The 20,656-nt window shown below is 41.7% G+C and overlaps 1 protein-coding gene across 1 annotated transcript; it reads left to right on the forward strand.

Moving 5' to 3' along the window:
- The first annotated feature begins 14,367 nt into the window (after positions 1-14,367).
- Positions 14,368-14,804, forward strand: zgc:92591 (uncharacterized protein LOC436997 homolog). The gene is made up of 2 exons (XM_053329751.1): positions 14,368-14,481; positions 14,568-14,804. The coding sequence occupies exons 1-2, from the start codon at positions 14,368-14,370 to the stop codon at positions 14,802-14,804; spliced, it is 351 nt and encodes a 116-aa protein (XP_053185726.1).
- Positions 14,805-20,656: the final 5,852 nt, after the last annotated feature.

Raw genomic sequence — 20,656 nt, forward strand, 5'->3', positions numbered from 1 at the left:
GGAAAAAGCTTTTGATAACTTTTCATCTCCAATGTCTCAAGATGACTCTGTGTGAATTTGAAGTGGATGGGATGAAAACTCTAGGAGTAGTTTGTTCAAATATGATGCCACAATTTGCATTAAAATTAATATTTTGATTCAAAATGGCCGACTTCCTGTTGGAGTGACGTCATGGAACCCATAGACTTTTTTGTGCGTCTTGACATGATGAACATGTCTACCGAGTTTCGTTTCTCTATGTCAATCTGTCGCGAGGGGCTCGATGTTCTTGATTTTGCAGGTGGCGCTAGAGAGCCATTTTGCCACGCCCATTTGTGCAGACCATAAAATATCAAAATTTTCGCCGGGTCTGGCTTGCGTGCAAACTTTGGTGACTTTTCGAGCACGTTCAGGGGGTCAAAAAGGCCGTTGTTGTGGGAGAAGAAAAATAATAATTAAAACTGCAAGCAGTGATGAACGGGCCCTCGCGCCCCCATGCACCGCCTTGTACGCGCATGCCGGTGCATGCTGCAGTCACATGCAGACACAGCGGGTACGTAGACGTCTTGGCACCCGGGCTTGTAATGAATGTTGTGTGATGGGGCTAAGTCACATTGCATGTGTCCACTAGGTGGCGCTAGAGATCACCCACCAATTACATGTCATGTTGCAGTGTGTGATGTGGAGAACACATCCTGTAAATTTCATGTAAATCGGATAATGTTTGTCATATGAGGCTGACTTCCTGTGTCCAGTAGGTGGCGCTGTGTATATGAAGCAGTATTGATGCATAGATGTGTTCAGGGCGGGACCCTCTACATGCGTGAGCAATTTGGTGTAGACGGGACAATGTCTGTAGGAGTTATAAGGACTTCCTGCTTCATGGCGAAGCATCGAAATTGTTTGCACAGCCACGCCCAACAGGAAGAAGTCATAAAAAAGCTTTTGATAACTTGTCATCTCCAATGTCTCAAGCTGACTCTGTGTGAATTTGAAGTGGATGGGATGAAATCTCTAGGACTAGTGCGTTCAAATATGAGGCCTGGAAATGACCACAAAACTCACCAAAATTGAGCATTTTTCCCAAGATGGCCGACTTCCTGTTGGACTTAGGGTATGGGTCCAAATGGCGTTTTTGTGCGTCTGGAAATGATACATAAACCTACCGAATTTCATTCTTCTATGTCAATCGGGAAGTCTGAGGTTCAATTATGAAATATTCAAGGGGGCGCTATTGAGCCATTTAGTCACGGCCATCCCATTGAAGTATATAGGATGTGAAATGACTCCACTCCAGACGTGTGTGTTGAGTTTCGTTACCGTGGAGGCATCCTTTGCCTCTGAAAACTGTAATCGTATTTCATGGCGTTGAATGCGTTGTCATGGCAACAGTATTTGATGATGGGTCACGAGTTGCAGAATGTAGCATCACCAAGGTCTTATGTCTCAGCTGAGTCAATTTCAGGTGTAAATACTTAAGATTATGGGAGTAATTAGTGAAAAAATGAAGCAAGTGACTTCCTGTTGCCAGTAGGGGGCGCTATGACTGTCACTAAATATGAGACTGTACATGTGTTCAGACGGGGACACTGTACAAGCATATTAAATTTGGAAAAGCTCAGACCATGTGGAGTCAAGTTATGAGGGTTTGAATTTTCATGGCGAAGGATCGAAATTCGCCACGTCACCACGGCAACCAGGAATGACGAGGGAAAAAGCTTTTGATAACTTTTCATCTCCAATGTCTCAAGATGATCCTGTGTGAATTTGAAGTGGATGGGATGAAGATTATGGGAGTAATTAGTGAAAGAATGAAGCAAGTGACTTCCTGTTGCCAGTAGGGGGCGCTATGACTGTCACTAAATACGAGACTGTACATGTGTTCAGAGCAGGACCCTGAACAGGCATCTGAAATTTGGAAAAGCTTAGACAATGTGGAGTCAAGTTATGAGGGTTTGAATTTTCATGGCGAAGGATCGAAATTCGCCGCATCACCACGGCAACCAGGAATGACGTGGGGAAAAACCTTTTGATAACTTTTCATCTCCAATGTCTCAAGATGACTCTGTGTGAATTTGAAGTGGATGGGAAGAAAACTCTAGGAGTAGTTTGTTCAAATATGATGCCACAATTTGCATTAAAATCAATATTTTGATTCAAAATGGCCGACTTCCTGTTGGTGTTAGGGTATGTGTCCAAGAGACTTTTTGGTGCGTCTTGACATGTTGAACATGTGTACCAAGTTTCGTTACTCTATGTCAATCTGTCACGAGGGGCTCGCTTTTATTGATTTTGTAGGGGGCGCTAGAGAGCCATTTTGTCACGCCCATTTGTGCAAACCATAAAATATCGAAATTTTCGCCGGGTCTGGCTTGCGTGCAAACTTTGGTGAGTTTAGGGGCACGTTCAGGGGGGCAAAAAGGCCGTCGTCGTGCAAGAAAAAGAAAAATAATAATAATAATCTTGACAGATACAATAGGGCTTCGCGCTGGTCAGCGCTCGGGCCCTAATAATCTTGACAGATACAATAGGGCTTCGCGCTGGTCAGCGCTCGGGCCCTAATTAAAACTGCAAGCAGTGATGAACGGGCCCTCGCGCCCCCATGCACCGCCCCGTACTCGCATGTCGCTGCATGCTGCAGTCACACGGCAGACACAGCGGGCACGTAGACATCTTGGCACCTGGGCTTGCAATGAATGTTGTGTGATGGGGCTAAGTCACATTGCATGTGTCCACTAGGTGGCGCTAGAGATCACCCACCAATTATATGTCATGTTGCAGTGTGTGATGTGGAGAACACATCCTGTAAATTTCATATAAATCGGATAATGTTTGTCATATGAGGCTTACTTCCTGTGTCCAGTAGGTGGCGCTGTGTATTTGACACAGTATTGATGCATAGATGTGTTCAGGGTGGGATCCTCTACATGCATGATGAATTTGGTGTAGACAGGACAATGTCTGTAGGAGTTATAAGGACTTCCTGCCTCATGGCGAAGCATCGAAATTGTCCGCACAGCCACGCCCAACAGGAAGAAGTCATAAAAAAGATTTTGATAACTGGCGTTATGTCTTAGCTGAGTCAATTTCAGGTGTAAATACTTAAGATTATGAGAGTAATTAGTGAAAGAATGAAGCAAGTGACTTCCTGTTGCCAGTAGGTGGCGCTATGACTGTCACTAAATATGAGACTGTACATGTGTTCAGACCAGGACACTGAACAAGCATATTAAATTTGGAAAAGCTCAGACTATGTGGAGTCAAGTTATGAGGGTTTGAAATTTCATGGCGAGACATCGAAATTCGCCATGTCACCATGGCAACCAGGAATGACGGACGAAAAAGCTTTTGATAACTTTTCATCTCCAATGTCTCAAGATGATTTTGTGTGAATTTGAAGTGGATGGGATGAAATCCCTAGGACTAGTTCGTTCAAGTATGATGCGTGGAAATGACCAAAACACTCACCAAAATTGAGCATTTTTCCATAGATGGCCGACTTCCTGTTGGACTTAGGGTATGGGTCTAATTGGCGTTTTTGTGCGTCTGGAGATGATACATAAACCTACCGAATTTCATTCTTCTATGTCAATCGGGAAGGCTGAGGTTCAATTTTGAAATATTCAAGGGGGCGCTATTGAGCCGTTTAGCCACGCCCATCCCATTGAAGTATATAGGACGTTTAATGAACCCACTCCAGACGTGTGTGTTGAGTTTCGTTACCGTGGAGGCATCCTTTGCCTCTGAAAACTGTAATCGTATTTTCATGGCGTTGAATGCGTTGTCATGGCAACAGTATTTGATGATGGGTCACGAGTTGCAGAATGTAGCATCACCAAGGTCTTATGTCTCAGCTGAGTCAATTTCAGGTGGAAATACTTAAGATTATGGGAGTAATTAATAAACAAATGACGCAAGAGACTTCCTGTTGCCAGTAGGGGGCGCTATGGCTGTCACTAAATATGAGACTGTACATGTGTTCAGACCAGGACGCTGAACAAGCATATTAAATTTGGGAAAGCTCAGACCATGTGGAGTCAAGTTATGAGAGTTTGAAATTTCATGGCGAAGCATCGAAATTCGCCGCGTCACTACGGCAACCAGGAATGACGTGGGAAAAAGCTTTTGATAACTTTTCATCTCCAATGTCTCAAGATGACTCTGTGTGAATTTGAAGTGGATGGGATGAAATCTCTAGGACTAGTTCGCTCAAATATGATGCCACAATTTGCATTAAAATCAATATTTTGATTCAAAATGGCCGACTTCCTGTTGGAGTGACGTCATGGAACCCATAGACTTTTTTGTGCGTCTTGACATGATGAACATGTGTACCGACTTTCGTTTCTCTATGTCAATCTGTCGCGAAGGGCTCGATGTTCTTGATTTTGCAGGTGGCGCTAGAGAGCCATTTTGCCACGCCCATTTGTGCAGACCATAAAATATCAAAATTTTCGCCGGGTCTGGCTTGCGCGCAAACTTTGGTGACTTTTCGAGCACGTTCAGGGGGTCAAAAAGGCCGTTGTTGTGGGAGAAGAAAAATAATAAATATAATTAAAACTGCAAGCAGTGATGAACGGGCCCTCGCGCCCCCATGCACCGCCCCGTACTCGCATGTCGGTGCGTGCTGCAGTCACATGGCAGACACAGCGGGCACGTAGACGTCTTGGCACCTGGGCTTGTATTGAATGTTGTGTGATGGGGCTAAGTCACATTGCATGTGTCCACTAGGTGGCGCTAGAGATCACCCACCAATTACATGTCATGTTGCAGTGTGTGATGTGGAGAACACATCCTGTAAATTTCATGTAAATAGGATAATGTTTGTCATGTGAGGCTGACTTCCTGTGTCCAGTAGGTGGCGCTGTGTATTTGACACAGTATTGATGCATAGATGTGTTCAGGGTGGGACCCTCTACATGTGTGATCAATTTGGTGTAGACAGGACAATGTCTGTAGGAGTTATAAGGACTTCCTGCTTCATGGCGAAGCATCGAAATTGTTTGCACAGCCCGCCCAACAGGAAGAAGTCATAAAAAAGCTTTTGATAACTTGTCATCTCCAATGTCTCAAGATGATTGTGTGTGAATCTGAAGAGGATGGGATGAAATCCCTAGGACTAGTTCGTTCAAACATGATGCGTGGAAATGACCAAAAAATGCACCAAAATTGAGCATTTTTCCCAAGATGGCTGACTTCCTGTTGGACTTAGGGTAAGGGTCTATATGGCATTTTTGTGCGTCTGGAGATGATACATAAACCTACCGAATTTCATTCTTCTATGTCAATCGGGAAGGCTGAGGTTCAATTTTGAAATATTCAAGGGGGCGCTATTGAGCCGTTTAGTCACGCCCATCCCATTGAAGTACATAGGATGTTAAATGACCCCACTCCAGACGTGTGTGTTGAGTTTCGTTACCGTAAAGGCATCCTTTGCCTCTGAAAACTGTAATCGTATTTTCATGGCGGTGAATGCGTTGTCATGGCAACAGTATTTGATGATGGGTCATGAGTTGCAAAATGTAGCATCACCAAGGTCTTATGTCTTTGCTGACTCAATTTCAGGTGTAAATATTTAAGATTATGGGAGTAATTAATGAACGAATTACGCAAGTCACTTCCTGTCGCCACTAGGTGGCGCTATGACTGTCACTAAATATTAGACTGAACATGTGTTCAGACCAGGACGCTGAACAATCATATGAAATTTGGAAAAGCTGAGACCATGTGGAGTCAAGTTATGAGGGTTTGAAATTTCATGGCGAAGCATCGAAATTCGCCGCGTCACCACGGCAACCAGGAATGACGGACAAAAAAGCTTTTGATAACTTCTCATCTCCAATGTCTCAAGATGACTCTGTGTGAATTTGAAGTGGATGGGATGAAATCTCTAGGACTAGTTCGCTCAAATATGATGCCACAATCGGCATTAAAATCAATATTTTGATTCAAAATGGCCGACTTCCTGTTGGAGTGACGTCATGGGCACCTGGACGTTTTTTGTGCGTCTTGACATGATGAACATGTGTACCAAGTTTCGTTTCTCTATGTCAATCTGTGGCGAGGGGATGGAATTTTTTCATTTCTCAAGGGGGCGCTACAGAGCCATTTTGCCACGCCCATTTACAAAAACCATAAAATATCAAATTTTTCGCCAAGGCTGGCTTGCTTTGGTGAATTTGGAAAAGCTCAGACCATGTGGAGTCAAGTTATGAGGGTTTGAAATTTCATGGCGAGGCATCGAAATTCGCCGCGTCACCACGGCAACCAGGAATGACAGGCGAAAAAGCTTTTGATAACTTTTCATCTCCAATGTCTCAAGATGATTCTGTGTGAATTTGAAGTGGATGGGATGAAATCTCTAGGACTAGTTCGTTAAAATATGTTGCCTTGAAATCATCAAAAAACTCAACATAATTGAGCATTTTTCCAAGATGGCCGACTTCCTGTTGGATTTAGGGTATGGGTCCAAATGGCGTTTTTGTGCGCCTGGAGATGATACATAAACCTACCGAGTTTCATTCTTCTATGTCAATCGGGAAGGCGGGGGTTCAATTTTGAAATATTCAAGGGGGCGCTATTGAGCCGTTTAGCCACGCCCATCCCATTAAAGTATATCGGATGTTTAATGACCCCACTCCAGACGTGTGTGTTGAGTTTCGTTACCGTGGAGGCATCCTTTGCCCCTGAAAACTGTAATCGTATTTTCATGGCGTTGAATGTGTTGTCATGGCAACGGTGTTTGATGATGGGTCACCAGTTGCAGAATGTAGCATCACCAAGGTCTTATGTCTCAGCTGAGTCAATTTCAGGTGGAAATACTTAAGATTATGGGAATAATTCATGAACAAATTACGCAAGTGACTTCCTGTTGCCAGTAGGTGGCGCTATGACTGTCACTAAATATGAGACTGTACATGTGTTCAGACCAGGACGCTGAACAAGCATATTAAATTTGGGAAAGCTCAGACCATGTGGAGTCAAGTTATGAGGGTTTGAAATTTCATGGCGAAACATCGAAATTCGCCGCGTCACCACGGCAACCAGGAATGATGGGCGAAAAAGCTTTTGATAACTTTTCATCTCCAATGTCTCAAGATGACTCTGTGTGAATTTGAAGTGGATGGGATGAAATCTCTAGGACTAGTTCGCTCAAATATGATGCCACAATCGGCATTAAAATCAATACTTTGATTCAAAATGGCCGACTTCCTGTTGGAGTGACGTCATGGGCCCCACTGACTTTTTTGTGCGTCTTGACATGATGAACATGTGTACCAAGTTTCGTTTCTCTATGTCAATCTGGGGCGAGGGGATCGATGTTCTTGATTCTGCAGGTGGCGCTAGAGAGCCATTTTGGCACGCCCATTTATGCAAACCATAAAATATCAAATTTTTCGCCAGGTCTGGCTTGCGTGCAAACTTTGGTGACTTTTCATGCACGTTCAGGGGGGCAAAAAGCCCGTTGTTGTGGGAGAAAAAGGTAGAAGAATAATCCGGACAGATACAATAGGGCTTCGCGCTGGTCAGCGCTCGGGCCCTAATTAAAGCTGCAAGCAGCGATGATCGGGCCCAAGCTCCCCCGCCACACCACGACTGAGCGAGACTTGCTGTGACGCATCTTCAAGGTCTTGAGATGACACAGAGTCAAAATGAAGTTGGTCGGATTAGGAGGAATTCATTAAAGTACGTGGTGTGAAAATTGTATCAAACCGTGCCAAAATCGAAAATTCAATTCAAAATGGCCGACTTCCTGTTGGAGTGAAGGTATGGGTCCAAGAGACTTTTTTGTGCATCTTTAGATGATACATAAGTGTAGTAAATTTTATTCATCTACGTCAATCTGGAGGGAGGGGCTCAATTTTATTAATCTTCTATGGGGTGCAGTACCCCCATTTGGCCAGCATTTCCTGTTTAATGGCGAAACATCAAAATTCCTCACATCGCCACGAAGCAACCAAATCTCTAATCAGAAAGATTTTTATAACTTTTCATCTCCAATGTCTCAAGATGTTTCTGAGTGAATTTGAAGTCGGTCGGATTAAATCTCTAGGAGGAGTTCATTAAAATACGAGGTGTGGAAATCGCCAAAATCGCACATATTTTTCAAAATGGCCGACTTCCTGTTGGAGTGACGTCATGGTTCCAAGAGACTTTTTTGTGCGTCTTTACAAGATACATATGTGTACCGAATTTCGTTTGTCTATGTCAATCTGACTTGAGGATCTCAATTTTTTTTCAATTTTCAAGAGGGCACTATTGTATCCAGCAGGTGGCGCTATGGAGCTGACACAGTATTGATGCATATACATGTTCAGGGCAGGACCCTCTACATGCGTGATTAATTTGGTGTAGATCGGATGATGTCTGTAGGAGTTATAAGGACTTCCTGTTTAATGGCGAAGGATCGAATGGCGAAGGAAATTGTCGGCGCCGCCACGGCCAAACCGGATCCCTAATCAGAAAGTTTTTGATAACTTTTCATCTCCAATGTCTCAAGATGTTTCTGAGTGAATTTGAAGTCGGTCGGATTAAATCCCTAGGACAAGTTTGTTAAAGTACGAGGCGTGGAAAACGCCAAAATCACACATATTTTTCAAAATGGCCGACTTCCTGTTGGAGTGACGTCATGGGCCCCACAGACTTTTTTGTGCGTCTGGACATGATACATATATATACCTAATTTCGTTCATGTACGTCAATCTCTCACATTTTTATATTCAATAGGGGGCGCTATTGAGCCATTTTGCGACGGCCATTTTGGCGGACCTTAAAATATAAAATTTTTCGCCGGGTCTGATGTGTGTGCAAATTTTGGTGACTTTTGGGGCACGTTTAGGCTGTCAAAACGGCGTTCGTTTTGACAGACGAATAATAATAATCTCTACAGATACAATAGGGCCTTCGCACTGTATAGTGCTTGGGCCCTAATTAAAACTGCAAGCAGTGATGAACGGGCCCTCGCGCCCCCACGCACCGCCTCGTACGCGCATGTCGGTGCGTGCTGCAGGCACACGGCAAACACAGCGGGCACGTAGACATCTTGGCACCCGGGCTCGTAATGAACGTTGTGTGATGGGGCTAAGTCACATTGCATGTGTCCACTAGGTGGCGCTAGAGATGACCCACCAATGACATGTCATGTTGCAGTGTGTGATGTGGAGAACACATCCTGTAAATGTCATGTAAATCGGATAATGTTTGTCATATGAGGCTGACTTCCTGTGTCCAGTAGGTGGCGCTGTGTATATGAAGCTGTATTGATGCATAGATGTGTTCAGGGCGGGACCCTCTACATGTGTGATCAATTTGGTGTAGGTGGGACAATGTCTGTAGGAGTTATAAGGACTTCCTGCTTTATGGCGAAGCATCGAAATTGTTTGCACAGCCACGCCCAACAGGAAGAAGTCATAAAAAAGCTTTTGATAACTTGTCATCTCCAACGTCTCAAGATGACTCTGTGCGAATGTGAAGTGGATGGGATGAAATCTCTAGGACTAGTGCGTTCAAATATGAGGCCTGGAAATGACCAAAACACTCACCAAAATTGAGCATTTTTCCCAAGATGGCCGACTTCCTGTTGGTCTTAGGGTATGGGTCCAAATGGCGTTTTTGTGCGTCTGGAGATGATACATAAACCTACCGAATTTCATGCTTCTATGTCAATGGGGAAGTCTGAGGTTCAATTTTGAAATATTCAAGGGGGCGCTATTGAGCCATTTAGTCACGGCCATCCCATTGAAGTATATAGGATGTTAAATGACCACACTCCAGACGTGTGTGTTGAGTTTCGTTACCGTGGAGGCATCCTTTGCCCCTGAAAAGTGTAATCGTATTTCATGGCGTTGAATGCGTTGTCATGGCAACAGTATTTGATGATGGGTCACGAGTTGCAGAATGTAGCATCACCAAGGTCTTATGTCTCAGCTGAGTCAATTTCAGGTGTAAATACTTAAGATTATGGGAGTAATTAGTGAAAGAATGAAGCAAGTGACTCCCTGTTGCCAGTAGGGGGCGCTATGACTGTCACTAAATATGAGACTGTACATGTGTTCAGACTGGGACACTGAACAAGCATATTAAATTTGGAAAAGCTCAGACCATGTGGAGTCAAGTTATGAGGGTTTGAATTTTCATGGCGAAGGATCGAAATTCGTCGCGTCACCACGGCAACCAGGAATGACGAGGGAAAAAGCTTTTGATAACTTGTCATCTCCAATGTCTCAAGATGATCCTGTGTGAATTTGAAGTGGATGGGATGAAGATTATGGGAGTAATTAGTGAAAGAATGAAGCAAGTGACTTCCTGTTGCCAGTAGGTGGCGCTATGACTGTCACTAAATATGAGACTGTACATGTGTTCAGACTAGGACCCCGAAGAAGCATGTGAAACTTGGTAAAGCTCAGACCATGTGAAGTCAAGTTATGAGGGTTTGAATTTTCATGGCGAAGGATCGAAATTCGCCACGTCACCACGGCAACCAGGAATGACGGGGGAAAAAGCTTTTGATAACTTGTCATCTCCAATATCTCAAGATGACTCTGTGTGAATTTGAAGTGGATGGGAAGAAAACTGTAGGAGTAGTGCGTTCAAATATGATGCCACAATTTGCATTAAAATCAATATTTTGATTCAAAATGGCCGACTTCCTGTTGGTGTTAGGGTATGTGTCCAAGAGACTTTTTGGTGCGTCTTGACATGTTGAACATGTGTACCAAGTTTCGTTTCTCTATGTCAATCTGTCACGAGGGGCTCGCTTTTATTGATTTTGTAGGGGGCGCTAGAGAGCCATTTTGGCACGCCCATTTGTGCAAACCATAAAATATCGAAATTTTCGCCGGGTCTGGCTTGCGTGCAGACTTTGGTGAGTTTCGGGGCACGTTCAGGGGGGCAAAAAGGCCGTCGTCGGGAGAGAAAAAAAATAATAATAATAATAATAATCATGGCAAAAACAATAGGGCTTCGCGCTGGTCAGCGCTCGGGCCCTAATTAAAACTGCAAGCAGTGATGAACGGGCCCTCGCGCCCCCACGCACCGCCTCGTACGCGCATGTCGGTGCGTGCTGCAGGCACACGGCAAACACAGCGGGCACGTAGACATCTTGGCACCCGGGCTCGTAATGAACGTTGTGTGATGGGGCTAAGTCACATTGCATGTGTCCACTAGGTGGCGCTAGAGATGACCCACCAATGACATGTCATGTTGCAGTGTGTGATGTGGAGAACACATCCTGTAAATGTCATGTAAATCGGATAATGTTTGTCATATGAGGCTGACTTCCTGTGTCCAGTAGGTGGCGCTGTGTATATGAAGCTGTATTGATGCATAGATGTGTTCAGGGCGGGACCCTCTACATGTGTGATCAATTTGGTGTAGGTGGGACAATGTCTGTAGGAGTTATAAGGACTTCCTGCTTTATGGCGAAGCATCGAAATTGTTTGCACAGCCACGCCCAACAGGAAGAAGTCATAAAAAAGCTTTTGATAACTTGTCATCTCCAACGTCTCAAGATGACTCTGTGCGAATGTGAAGTGGATGGGATGAAATCTCTAGGACTAGTGCGTTCAAATATGAGGCCTGGAAATGACCAAAACACTCACCAAAATTGAGCATTTTTCCCAAGATGGCCGACTTCCTGTTGGTCTTAGGGTATGGGTCCAAATGGCGTTTTTGTGCGTCTGGAGATGATACATAAACCTACCGAATTTCATGCTTCTATGTCAATGGGGAAGTCTGAGGTTCAATTTTGAAATATTCAAGGGGGCGCTATTGAGCCATTTAGTCACGGCCATCCCATTGAAGTATATAGGATGTTAAATGACCACACTCCAGACGTGTGTGTTGAGTTTCGTTACCGTGGAGGCATCCTTTGCCCCTGAAAAGTGTAATCGTATTTCATGGCGTTGAATGCGTTGTCATGGCAACAGTATTTGATGATGGGTCACGAGTTGCAGAATGTAGCATCACCAAGGTCTTATGTCTCAGCTGAGTCAATTTCAGGTGTAAATACTTAAGATTATGGGAGTAATTAGTGAAAGAATGAAGCAAGTGACTCCCTGTTGCCAGTAGGGGGCGCTATGACTGTCACTAAATATGAGACTGTACATGTGTTCAGACTGGGACACTGAACAAGCATATTAAATTTGGAAAAGCTCAGACCATGTGGAGTCAAGTTATGAGGGTTTGAATTTTCATGGCGAAGGATCGAAATTCGTCGCGTCACCACGGCAACCAGGAATGACGAGGGAAAAAGCTTTTGATAACTTGTCATCTCCAATGTCTCAAGATGATCCTGTGTGAATTTGAAGTGGATGGGATGAAGATTATGGGAGTAATTAGTGAAAGAATGAAGCAAGTGACTTCCTGTTGCCAGTAGGTGGCGCTATGACTGTCACTAAATATGAGACTGTACATGTGTTCAGACTAGGACCCCGAAGAAGCATGTGAAACTTGGTAAAGCTCAGACCATGTGAAGTCAAGTTATGAGGGTTTGAATTTTCATGGCGAAGGATCGAAATTCGCCACGTCACCACGGCAACCAGGAATGACGGGGGAAAAAGCTTTTGATAACTTGTCATCTCCAATATCTCAAGATGACTCTGTGTGAATTTGAAGTGGATGGGAAGAAAACTGTAGGAGTAGTGCGTTCAAATATGATGCCACAATTTGCATTAAAATCAATATTTTGATTCAAAATGGCCGACTTCCTGTTGGTGTTAGGGTATGTGTCCAAGAGACTTTTTGGTGCGTCTTGACATGTTGAACATGTGTACCAAGTTTCGTTTCTCTATGTCAATCTGTCACGAGGGGCTCGCTTTTATTGATTTTGTAGGGGGCGCTAGAGAGCCATTTTGGCACGCCCATTTGTGCAAACCATAAAATATCGAAATTTTCGCCGGGTCTGGCTTGCGTGCAGACTTTGGTGAGTTTCGGGGCACGTTCAGGGGGGCAAAAAGGCCGTCGTCGGGAGAGAAAAAAAATAATAATAATAATAATAATCATGGCAAAAACAATAGGGCTTCGCGCTGGTCAGCGCTCGGGCCCTAATAATCTTGACAGATACAATAGGGCTTCGCGCTGGTCAGCGCTCGGGCCCTAATAATCCGGGCAATTAAAAAAGAGCGTTGTTTTGGGAGAAAAATAAAAAACGGAATAATAATAATAATCCGGGCAATTACAATAGGGCTTCGCGCTGGTCAGCGCTCGGGCCCTAATGATGAAGACATGCTGTTACTAAACAAACAAATTTCATTTCTGTTGACCACATCAAGGGGGCAGATGAACCCACTAGGGGGCCTCAGAGGTAAAACTACAGATTCACCCCACTACCAACTACCACAACTGTGCACTTATTTATGCAAAATGGTTGTAAATTGTGTATTTTTCATGTGATTAGAGGATACATTCAAAATATGTCTAATTTAAGTTAATTTAACAAGCCTTGCTCACCACACCATATGGCATGTTTAAAAATTGTGATGTAGGTGAATTAGGGTAATGAGGGACACTGACTAATGTGGGACAACTTTACTTTTTCTATTTAATTAGGCCTATTGTAAAGCCAACTGTCAACATACTAGTCTTTCAACCTATCTGATGAAAAAGCAAACAATTGTAGACCTACTAAATTAAATGACCAAATATTGGTATGCACATTTCAAAATGTTTTGGCAAAGTATTTTTAAGCCTAAAAACTACTGTCCCACATTAGAAAATCCACAAATTTGGCACAAGGAACATTAATATATAGGCTATGTGCCATTTTCTTTTTGAGTACAATATATAAAAATTGTCTGATTTCATAATTATTTTAGGTGTTGATATAATGTATTGGATTCATAGGCATCAAGTCAGAATTGCAAAAAGTGACCCATACTAATCCACTCTTAGTGTAGCCTACATTAATCCATCTGAATAAACGGCTCAAACATGTTTTTCTGGAAAAGTTATGATATTGAAAGGTACCCTTGATTTGAAATTAGCTACAAGCAAAAACAGTGGAAACTAGGTAAACAACATAAGCTTCTATGCAGCCCAAAAAACTGGTGTAATTGTGCCATCCAGTGGACGTAAGCGTTATGTGCAAATGATGTGGCTTAAAACGCCATTTATCACGTGTCTGCCATGAAAGTCTACAAACACGACAAAAACACTGTTTGAACTAATTAACTCACAAAAACTTTTGGTTCACAGGCTTAGGCCTACTGGTTGTTAATCACCATCTACTTAACGTCGACCACAAGTCTGTCCGCTCCAAAAACAAAACAGGTGAGCTAAATTAGTCACTAATTAGCTCAAACACGCTACATAAACAGCAGCAGGTGAGCCAGAGAACTCATTCCTAAACTTAATATTGTCAAGCTTCAGTCATTTAACGAGGTTTCCAAAATGACTAATGACATATCCAAAAAGAAAGGGAAGAATTCCACTGAGAAAAAGGCAAAAAGAAGAGCAAAAAGAAAAGAGACTTACGCGCTGTACATCTATAAAGTTTTGAAACAGGTGGGTGAGAGAGAACAAAAACTGATCGGTTTGACTCTCGTAGTCTGTCATTACTGGACAAAACCCTTTCCCTCCTGTTTTCGAAGGTTCATCCGGACACCGGCATTTCAAGCCGAGCCATGAGCATCATGAACTCGTTCGTCAATGATCTATTTGAGAGGATTGCCACAGAAGCGTCACGACTGGCTCAGTACAACAAACGTGCCACCATCAGCAGCAGAGAGGTGCAGACCGCAGTGAGGCTGCTGCTGCCCGGAGAGCTGGCCAAACACGCCGTGTCTGAGGGCACCAAAGCTGTGACCAAGTACACCAGCTCCAAGTGAAGCCGTCAACACACTCCACTTTAACATGACACTGGTTAAACCTGTGCATCAATCAAAAAAGTAGTGACACGTATAAACCACTAGATGGTGTAATTGTACATCTGTCATTTCACAGGCACATTGATTCATATAGTGTCAGTTTCCTTAATAAATTGGCCTATAAACACGAACGCATTAATGTCATGTTAACACAAATTGCATATTACACCACATATGAGACTGACACAAAGTCTGAGGTCAACTGTAATTTATAGTTTCACAGCCTAAATTCTACAGCTCATTATGTAAATGAGCTTATGTGCATATATGATTTATTTATGGATTGCAGACACAAAAACATAATATGAGATAACATTTTAAGAGAAAAGAAAAAAATGTCAGATAAAAGATACATTAAGGAATTGATATTGGGTGAAAATACTATATTGTCAAAGTGACAATGCAAATAAAATGTAATTATTGTACACTAACCCATTATTTTTGATGGATTCATTTATGCCAGGTGCTTTTTTTAATCTGTCAAGTGCTTTTTGATCAGCTTTGGAAAGAAGAAAAGCAGATATTTCCACCAATTTTTTGCCATGCTTGAAATAAACATACCCGTATTTTATCTTCACATTTCTCCAAGACAAAATACAAAACTTTTCTTGGGTGTTTTACATTAGATACAAATGTCCCCTAATGGCAACACCTCATTGGCAACATCTTCTGGTGAATACTAAGTACAGTTAACCAATATACCAGAGATGAAAATATTAAACACTTTTGCATGAATTGTGGCTTCTTGGTAAGCAAGCGGAGTCAGTCAGACTGGTGAAAGATACAGTATGATAACGTCAGATCCAGTTTCTTTTAAATCCCCACATCATCCGTTTGTCAGTCTATAACAAAGGCATGCCTGAGCTTCTGAATAAGACACAAATAATGGCATAGGTGTGGAATCAAACAGCTGGCTATGATGCTAAAGGGCTGTTGATAACAAACTGGAGCTTTATCAAAGAGTAGCAGTCAGTCAGCTAATGTCTTGTTAATTTTAGCATGCCTGTCTGTAGTCCTTTGCGATCAGACACCACTTATGGTCGTAAAATATGACAGAAGGGTTTTAAAAGTCACCTAATGACCACAACTAAGCTAAGTTAAAGCTAATAGATAGTATAGTTAACACCACATTATCATGGTCATACTTAACTCAGATTGTCTGGCATTTAATCTAATCATTTTTATCCATATGTTTGCTACAGTACAAGTGTAACATAACCTGTTTGCCTGAAAGATGACGTACACTTATAAAACGTTGAAAAATCCTTTCAGGTTGCTTAGCAACACTCTCTGCTGCTTTAAAGACATTTATAGATATTCCAGTGGTAATTTTATCCAACTGGAACAATACAAAAACTGGAACAATAAAAAAAAAAGTTTAATCAAACTCATTTGAATTTATTTTTTGTTAACAAAGATGGCAACTGGAAATGTCAGTCTTTGGAATCAAAGGGTTCTATACCTGATCTGATGTTGCCTTTGAGATATAAAATATAATATAATCAAGTAATGGGACATAACATTTAAGTACACTCACCAAGCACTTGATTAGGAACACCTGTGCAATCAAATATAACAACTCCACAGTAAATGCTACTTTTATTAAGCTTATACATTTTCAGTTGTTGACTTCAGAAAAGTCAGAAAAGTGATAATTCTACTGCGTTCCTAATACTTTGTTTCATTGATGTTAATTGGGTGGACAAAATATTAGGAACACCATTTAATATAATGCACTCCACTACACCACCACCACTTAGTAGACCTCAATAATAAACATTATTAAATCTCCAGTCTCTGCCACCTGAATCATCACATAGGTTACCCCTCCTTACTAGATCACTCCCAAAAGGTTATATAACCCCCGGCCTGTGTCTTCCCTCCAAACCATTCCAGGCAGAACAAAGAAGAGAACCCATATGAGTTTAATATAGTCCTGTCACTTTCATTTTGTTTATTTGGTTAATATGACATGTATTTGGATGTCAACTGATTGTATTATATTTTAGATACCTGAGTTTAATCCTACATTAAGGAGAAAAGAGTGAAATGCCAGATTGTGGATTCACTAATGATGTAAGTTAAAATAATAACATGATGATTATTATTATTATTATTATCAATATTTTATTATTATTATTTGGTTGATACTATTCAGATCTGCAATATTTTTAAAACATTCCACCAACAGCCATCCAATTGTTAACCACTTCAATCTACTTGTGACTACAATAAACTGTTGGATGGCTTCCCGGATCCTCTGTTTAAATGTGCACCACATCAGATGTTCTGTGAGCCAACGGCACCACAAACAATAGCCTCTCAAACATAAAGTTGAATTATAACCTAACTGACAGTGTCGACAAAAACTGAAGATGTATAAGCTTCGTAAAAGTAGAATATATGGCAGAGCTGTCATGTTGGACTGCATTAAATTGCACAGCTGTTCCTGACAAACTGCAATAAAGCTGCAACTTTAGGAGCTTGTTTGAAATACTCTTTGTTGCCCTAAAATCTTAATCATCTTTATCTTAATTTAAAATTTCCTTTGTCACTCCTGGATAGATGTGTTCAGATCAGTAGCAAGTATTGTCAAATCATCTGCAGTTTTTCCAAGTTAGATTTTCGAGCAAAACAAATGCATAGCTTTGTGACCTGATTATAATCATCATCATAAATGTCTCAAATGAAAAAATTGATTATAGAGGCACAAACTGGTCTAACACCCATTTTAAAACACTGACAGTCTGCTTTCAAAGTAATCTTTGTTGCATGCAATGCCTTCATCCAAACCCTGACAAGATCCATTATTTAGTTAGCTTTTAAAAATGACATATTTATAAACTGACAGAGGAAATAATGCAACATGGAGTCCTTGTTATGCATTCTAATCAAGTTATTAAAGGACGGCACTGTCAACTGAATAGTACTTGATTACAGGATAATGACACAAGCAGTTGCACCAGTCCAATCTGCATAAAATAAAGGAACTGCTAAAGGTCTCTCTAATTAGGATGGTGTTTACATCAGGCTTTACATACACCTATTAGGCTACCCTTATCAACATCCTACAAAGCCAGGCTCTCTGTGATAATGCACTTGGATGTGACTCCCACCACTGATTGTTATTGTTGAGATAGCCATTTTGCATGTTTTCCAGCATTCTTGGTAATGATATGAAATCTACAGATGATATTATGAGGGTGATACAGTCTTTGATGGCAGTGACTTTGTTCATGATTATCGTGGCCATTTAGGTTTTGTATCTTGCACCCTTCTCCATATCCCCTTTCATGCCCATGCCTAGTGGTAGTCATCGCTGTCTCCTTTAGGCAGACTGCTAGGAACACATTATGGATGGGTGCATTAGTGAGTGATGCAGAGCCCGGGCTGGCTTGCCTTGTTTTCGTGTGAGAGTGCATCATTAGAAAATGTTCCACTTGGCAGGGAAGCGCGTATTAACTGCAACCGCAATGAAATGAGGTTGTGATAGATGGTTAAAGTTATACAGGACTATTAGGTTGAAATATGAACCTCTCAATTGTCATGATGAAACGGAGGGCTATTTGCGTGGTGATCAGTGCATTGAGAGACAATTGGAATCTGCAAAGACCGATACAATACATTATAGGTAGTGGGCTTAGAGCTGAAAGAGTACAGAAAAAGTAATCATGCTACCACAAAATAGTTTGGAGCTACCGTTCAATTCAAGGCTCTATAAATTAATTTAGGTTCTCCACCAACATCTCAAGCATCATGATGAGACCTGGGGGAGATTTGCAAACAGGGCATCTTGTCTAATCCCTGTTGTGGACTCTGATGAGCCACATATATATGGAAGTAAACCACTGTTGATGGACTCAGACACTTTAATGGCACTGAAGACTTGAAGCAGACTGTGTGTGTCTATCTTAATGTGTCTGTATTGACCACACAGTCAATATAGCATTTTAAGATAAGCCTACATGTAAATCAGAAACAGTAGATGCATAAATGCACAAACTAACTTCCCTGTAGATAATGCCAGCGACCAATTAAGCATTCTCATTAACTCTTATCATGTTTCCATGGTGACCTCCCAGTTATTCTATCACCAGAATGCAAACTTCAGACCCTATTTCTCTCTAGATGTGAGCTGAAATCTGTAAATGGCTTATTAATTGCTCTCTTGCCTGTGCAGAATTTCCGATACGACGGACACATTCTCTCCCCTTCTGATTTTAATATAATTAAATAACACATAAATCATCAAAATAACAAACACCTGATGGATAATTGAGTGCTCTGACATCATGGTTACTCTCTCTAAACTTAGACTTTCTTTGAGTGTACTGACTTTGTCTTAAACTAACAACAGACCCAATTGCAAACCCATTAGCATTTAATATTACTGTAATTACTGTGTACATTTCATTATGTTCTCAATATATTAAATGACTGCTCAGTGTGGAGGGAGGGCTATAGTTTAATCTCTTTCTGTATTACTGTGTGCCACAGTACTCAAAACAGCATTAAGAGGCACATAATCAGAGGGAACTAATTGCCTATGATTGCATAAATGAAGTGCCTCAATTTCATCAGGGCTGTTGCTGATGTCCAGTCTCTTAACGCCTTGGGAGACGAAGGCGGTTGACCACAATGCAGAAAACCTCAGAGAAACAGCTACTGGTGGGTAATGTGAGGAAACCAAAGATTTAATATGTCCACAGGGGGCTGTGAGGGCAGGGGGTGTTACCACTGCTGATGTTTTTTGTTGTCATCAGAGTTGCCTCCGCTTCACAGAGGGAAAAAAAAACGTGAATGCCCACCATTTGAGAAATGAATTTATTGAAGTCGCTGTCTTTTTCCCCATTAGTAAGTGTTTAGTTCAGCGTTTTAAATAATTGCGTTACCAGGAATGATATTTAAAATACATTTGGGAGTCAATGAGGCGGGAAAGTGCCTACATGTTTTGCTGATGACACCCGGGCCATTTGGAAGGCATCAAAGTAGAGAGGAGGTAGCCCAGATGCATATTATAAACTCATTATGTATATCATTTAAAAGGATGTACTACAGCCGCAAAAACAATATTCCTAGTCTCTCTCTGGTAATGTGTGTTTTCAAAGTTGAAACTCTTACTCGCCTTCAGTTTAATGTGGCATCTATTACCAAACTGTAACATAAAATAAATGACCTTGATTTCCATAGCAGAACAGTCGTTAAGGTATAGATGAGATGCAGCTATGCTTCTGTGTTTTCAAATGGGAAAGAAGGTAAAGCCTCTCCACAAATAGTGTGTATTTCTCCACCTGTGGTGCAGACCTTGTTGCCACAGAGTTTACAGTTATCTTGAAGGACTCCAATGCAGAGGTAGATAAATATACATTGAAATATGTGTATTTTAATGCATTCTGTATCCAGCACAACTCATTTCAATAGATGGTAATATTAGAGTGAGTTAATCAGTCTCTCAAAAGCTAAGGTAATTTTGAGTCAGAAACCAGCCATTATGACCCATCCACAGTGTCTAGAGGGTTAAAATACTTGATATTATCCCTTTTTCTACTGGGTAGAATTTCAACAAGCACTGGAAAATAGTGGTCTATCCGTCAAAAAAGATGTTTGTCAGATGCCTAGCGAGTAGGCTTAAAAGGCTTAATTATGTACCGTCCCTCTGCCATCAGAACACTACACGTGGGGCAGAGTGACACAGCGGTTGCCAGTCATTCAGCCTAATGTTCTAATGCAGGGAGCCGTGTGGATACACAAAATCCATTAAGGCTCATGAAAGAACAAAAAATACTGAGCAGAAGGAGACATTTTGCAAACAC

This window comes from Scomber japonicus, chromosome 12 (assembly GCF_027409825.1).
Source record: "Scomber japonicus isolate fScoJap1 chromosome 12, fScoJap1.pri, whole genome shotgun sequence".
Taxonomy (NCBI): domain Eukaryota; kingdom Metazoa; phylum Chordata; class Actinopteri; order Scombriformes; family Scombridae; genus Scomber; species Scomber japonicus.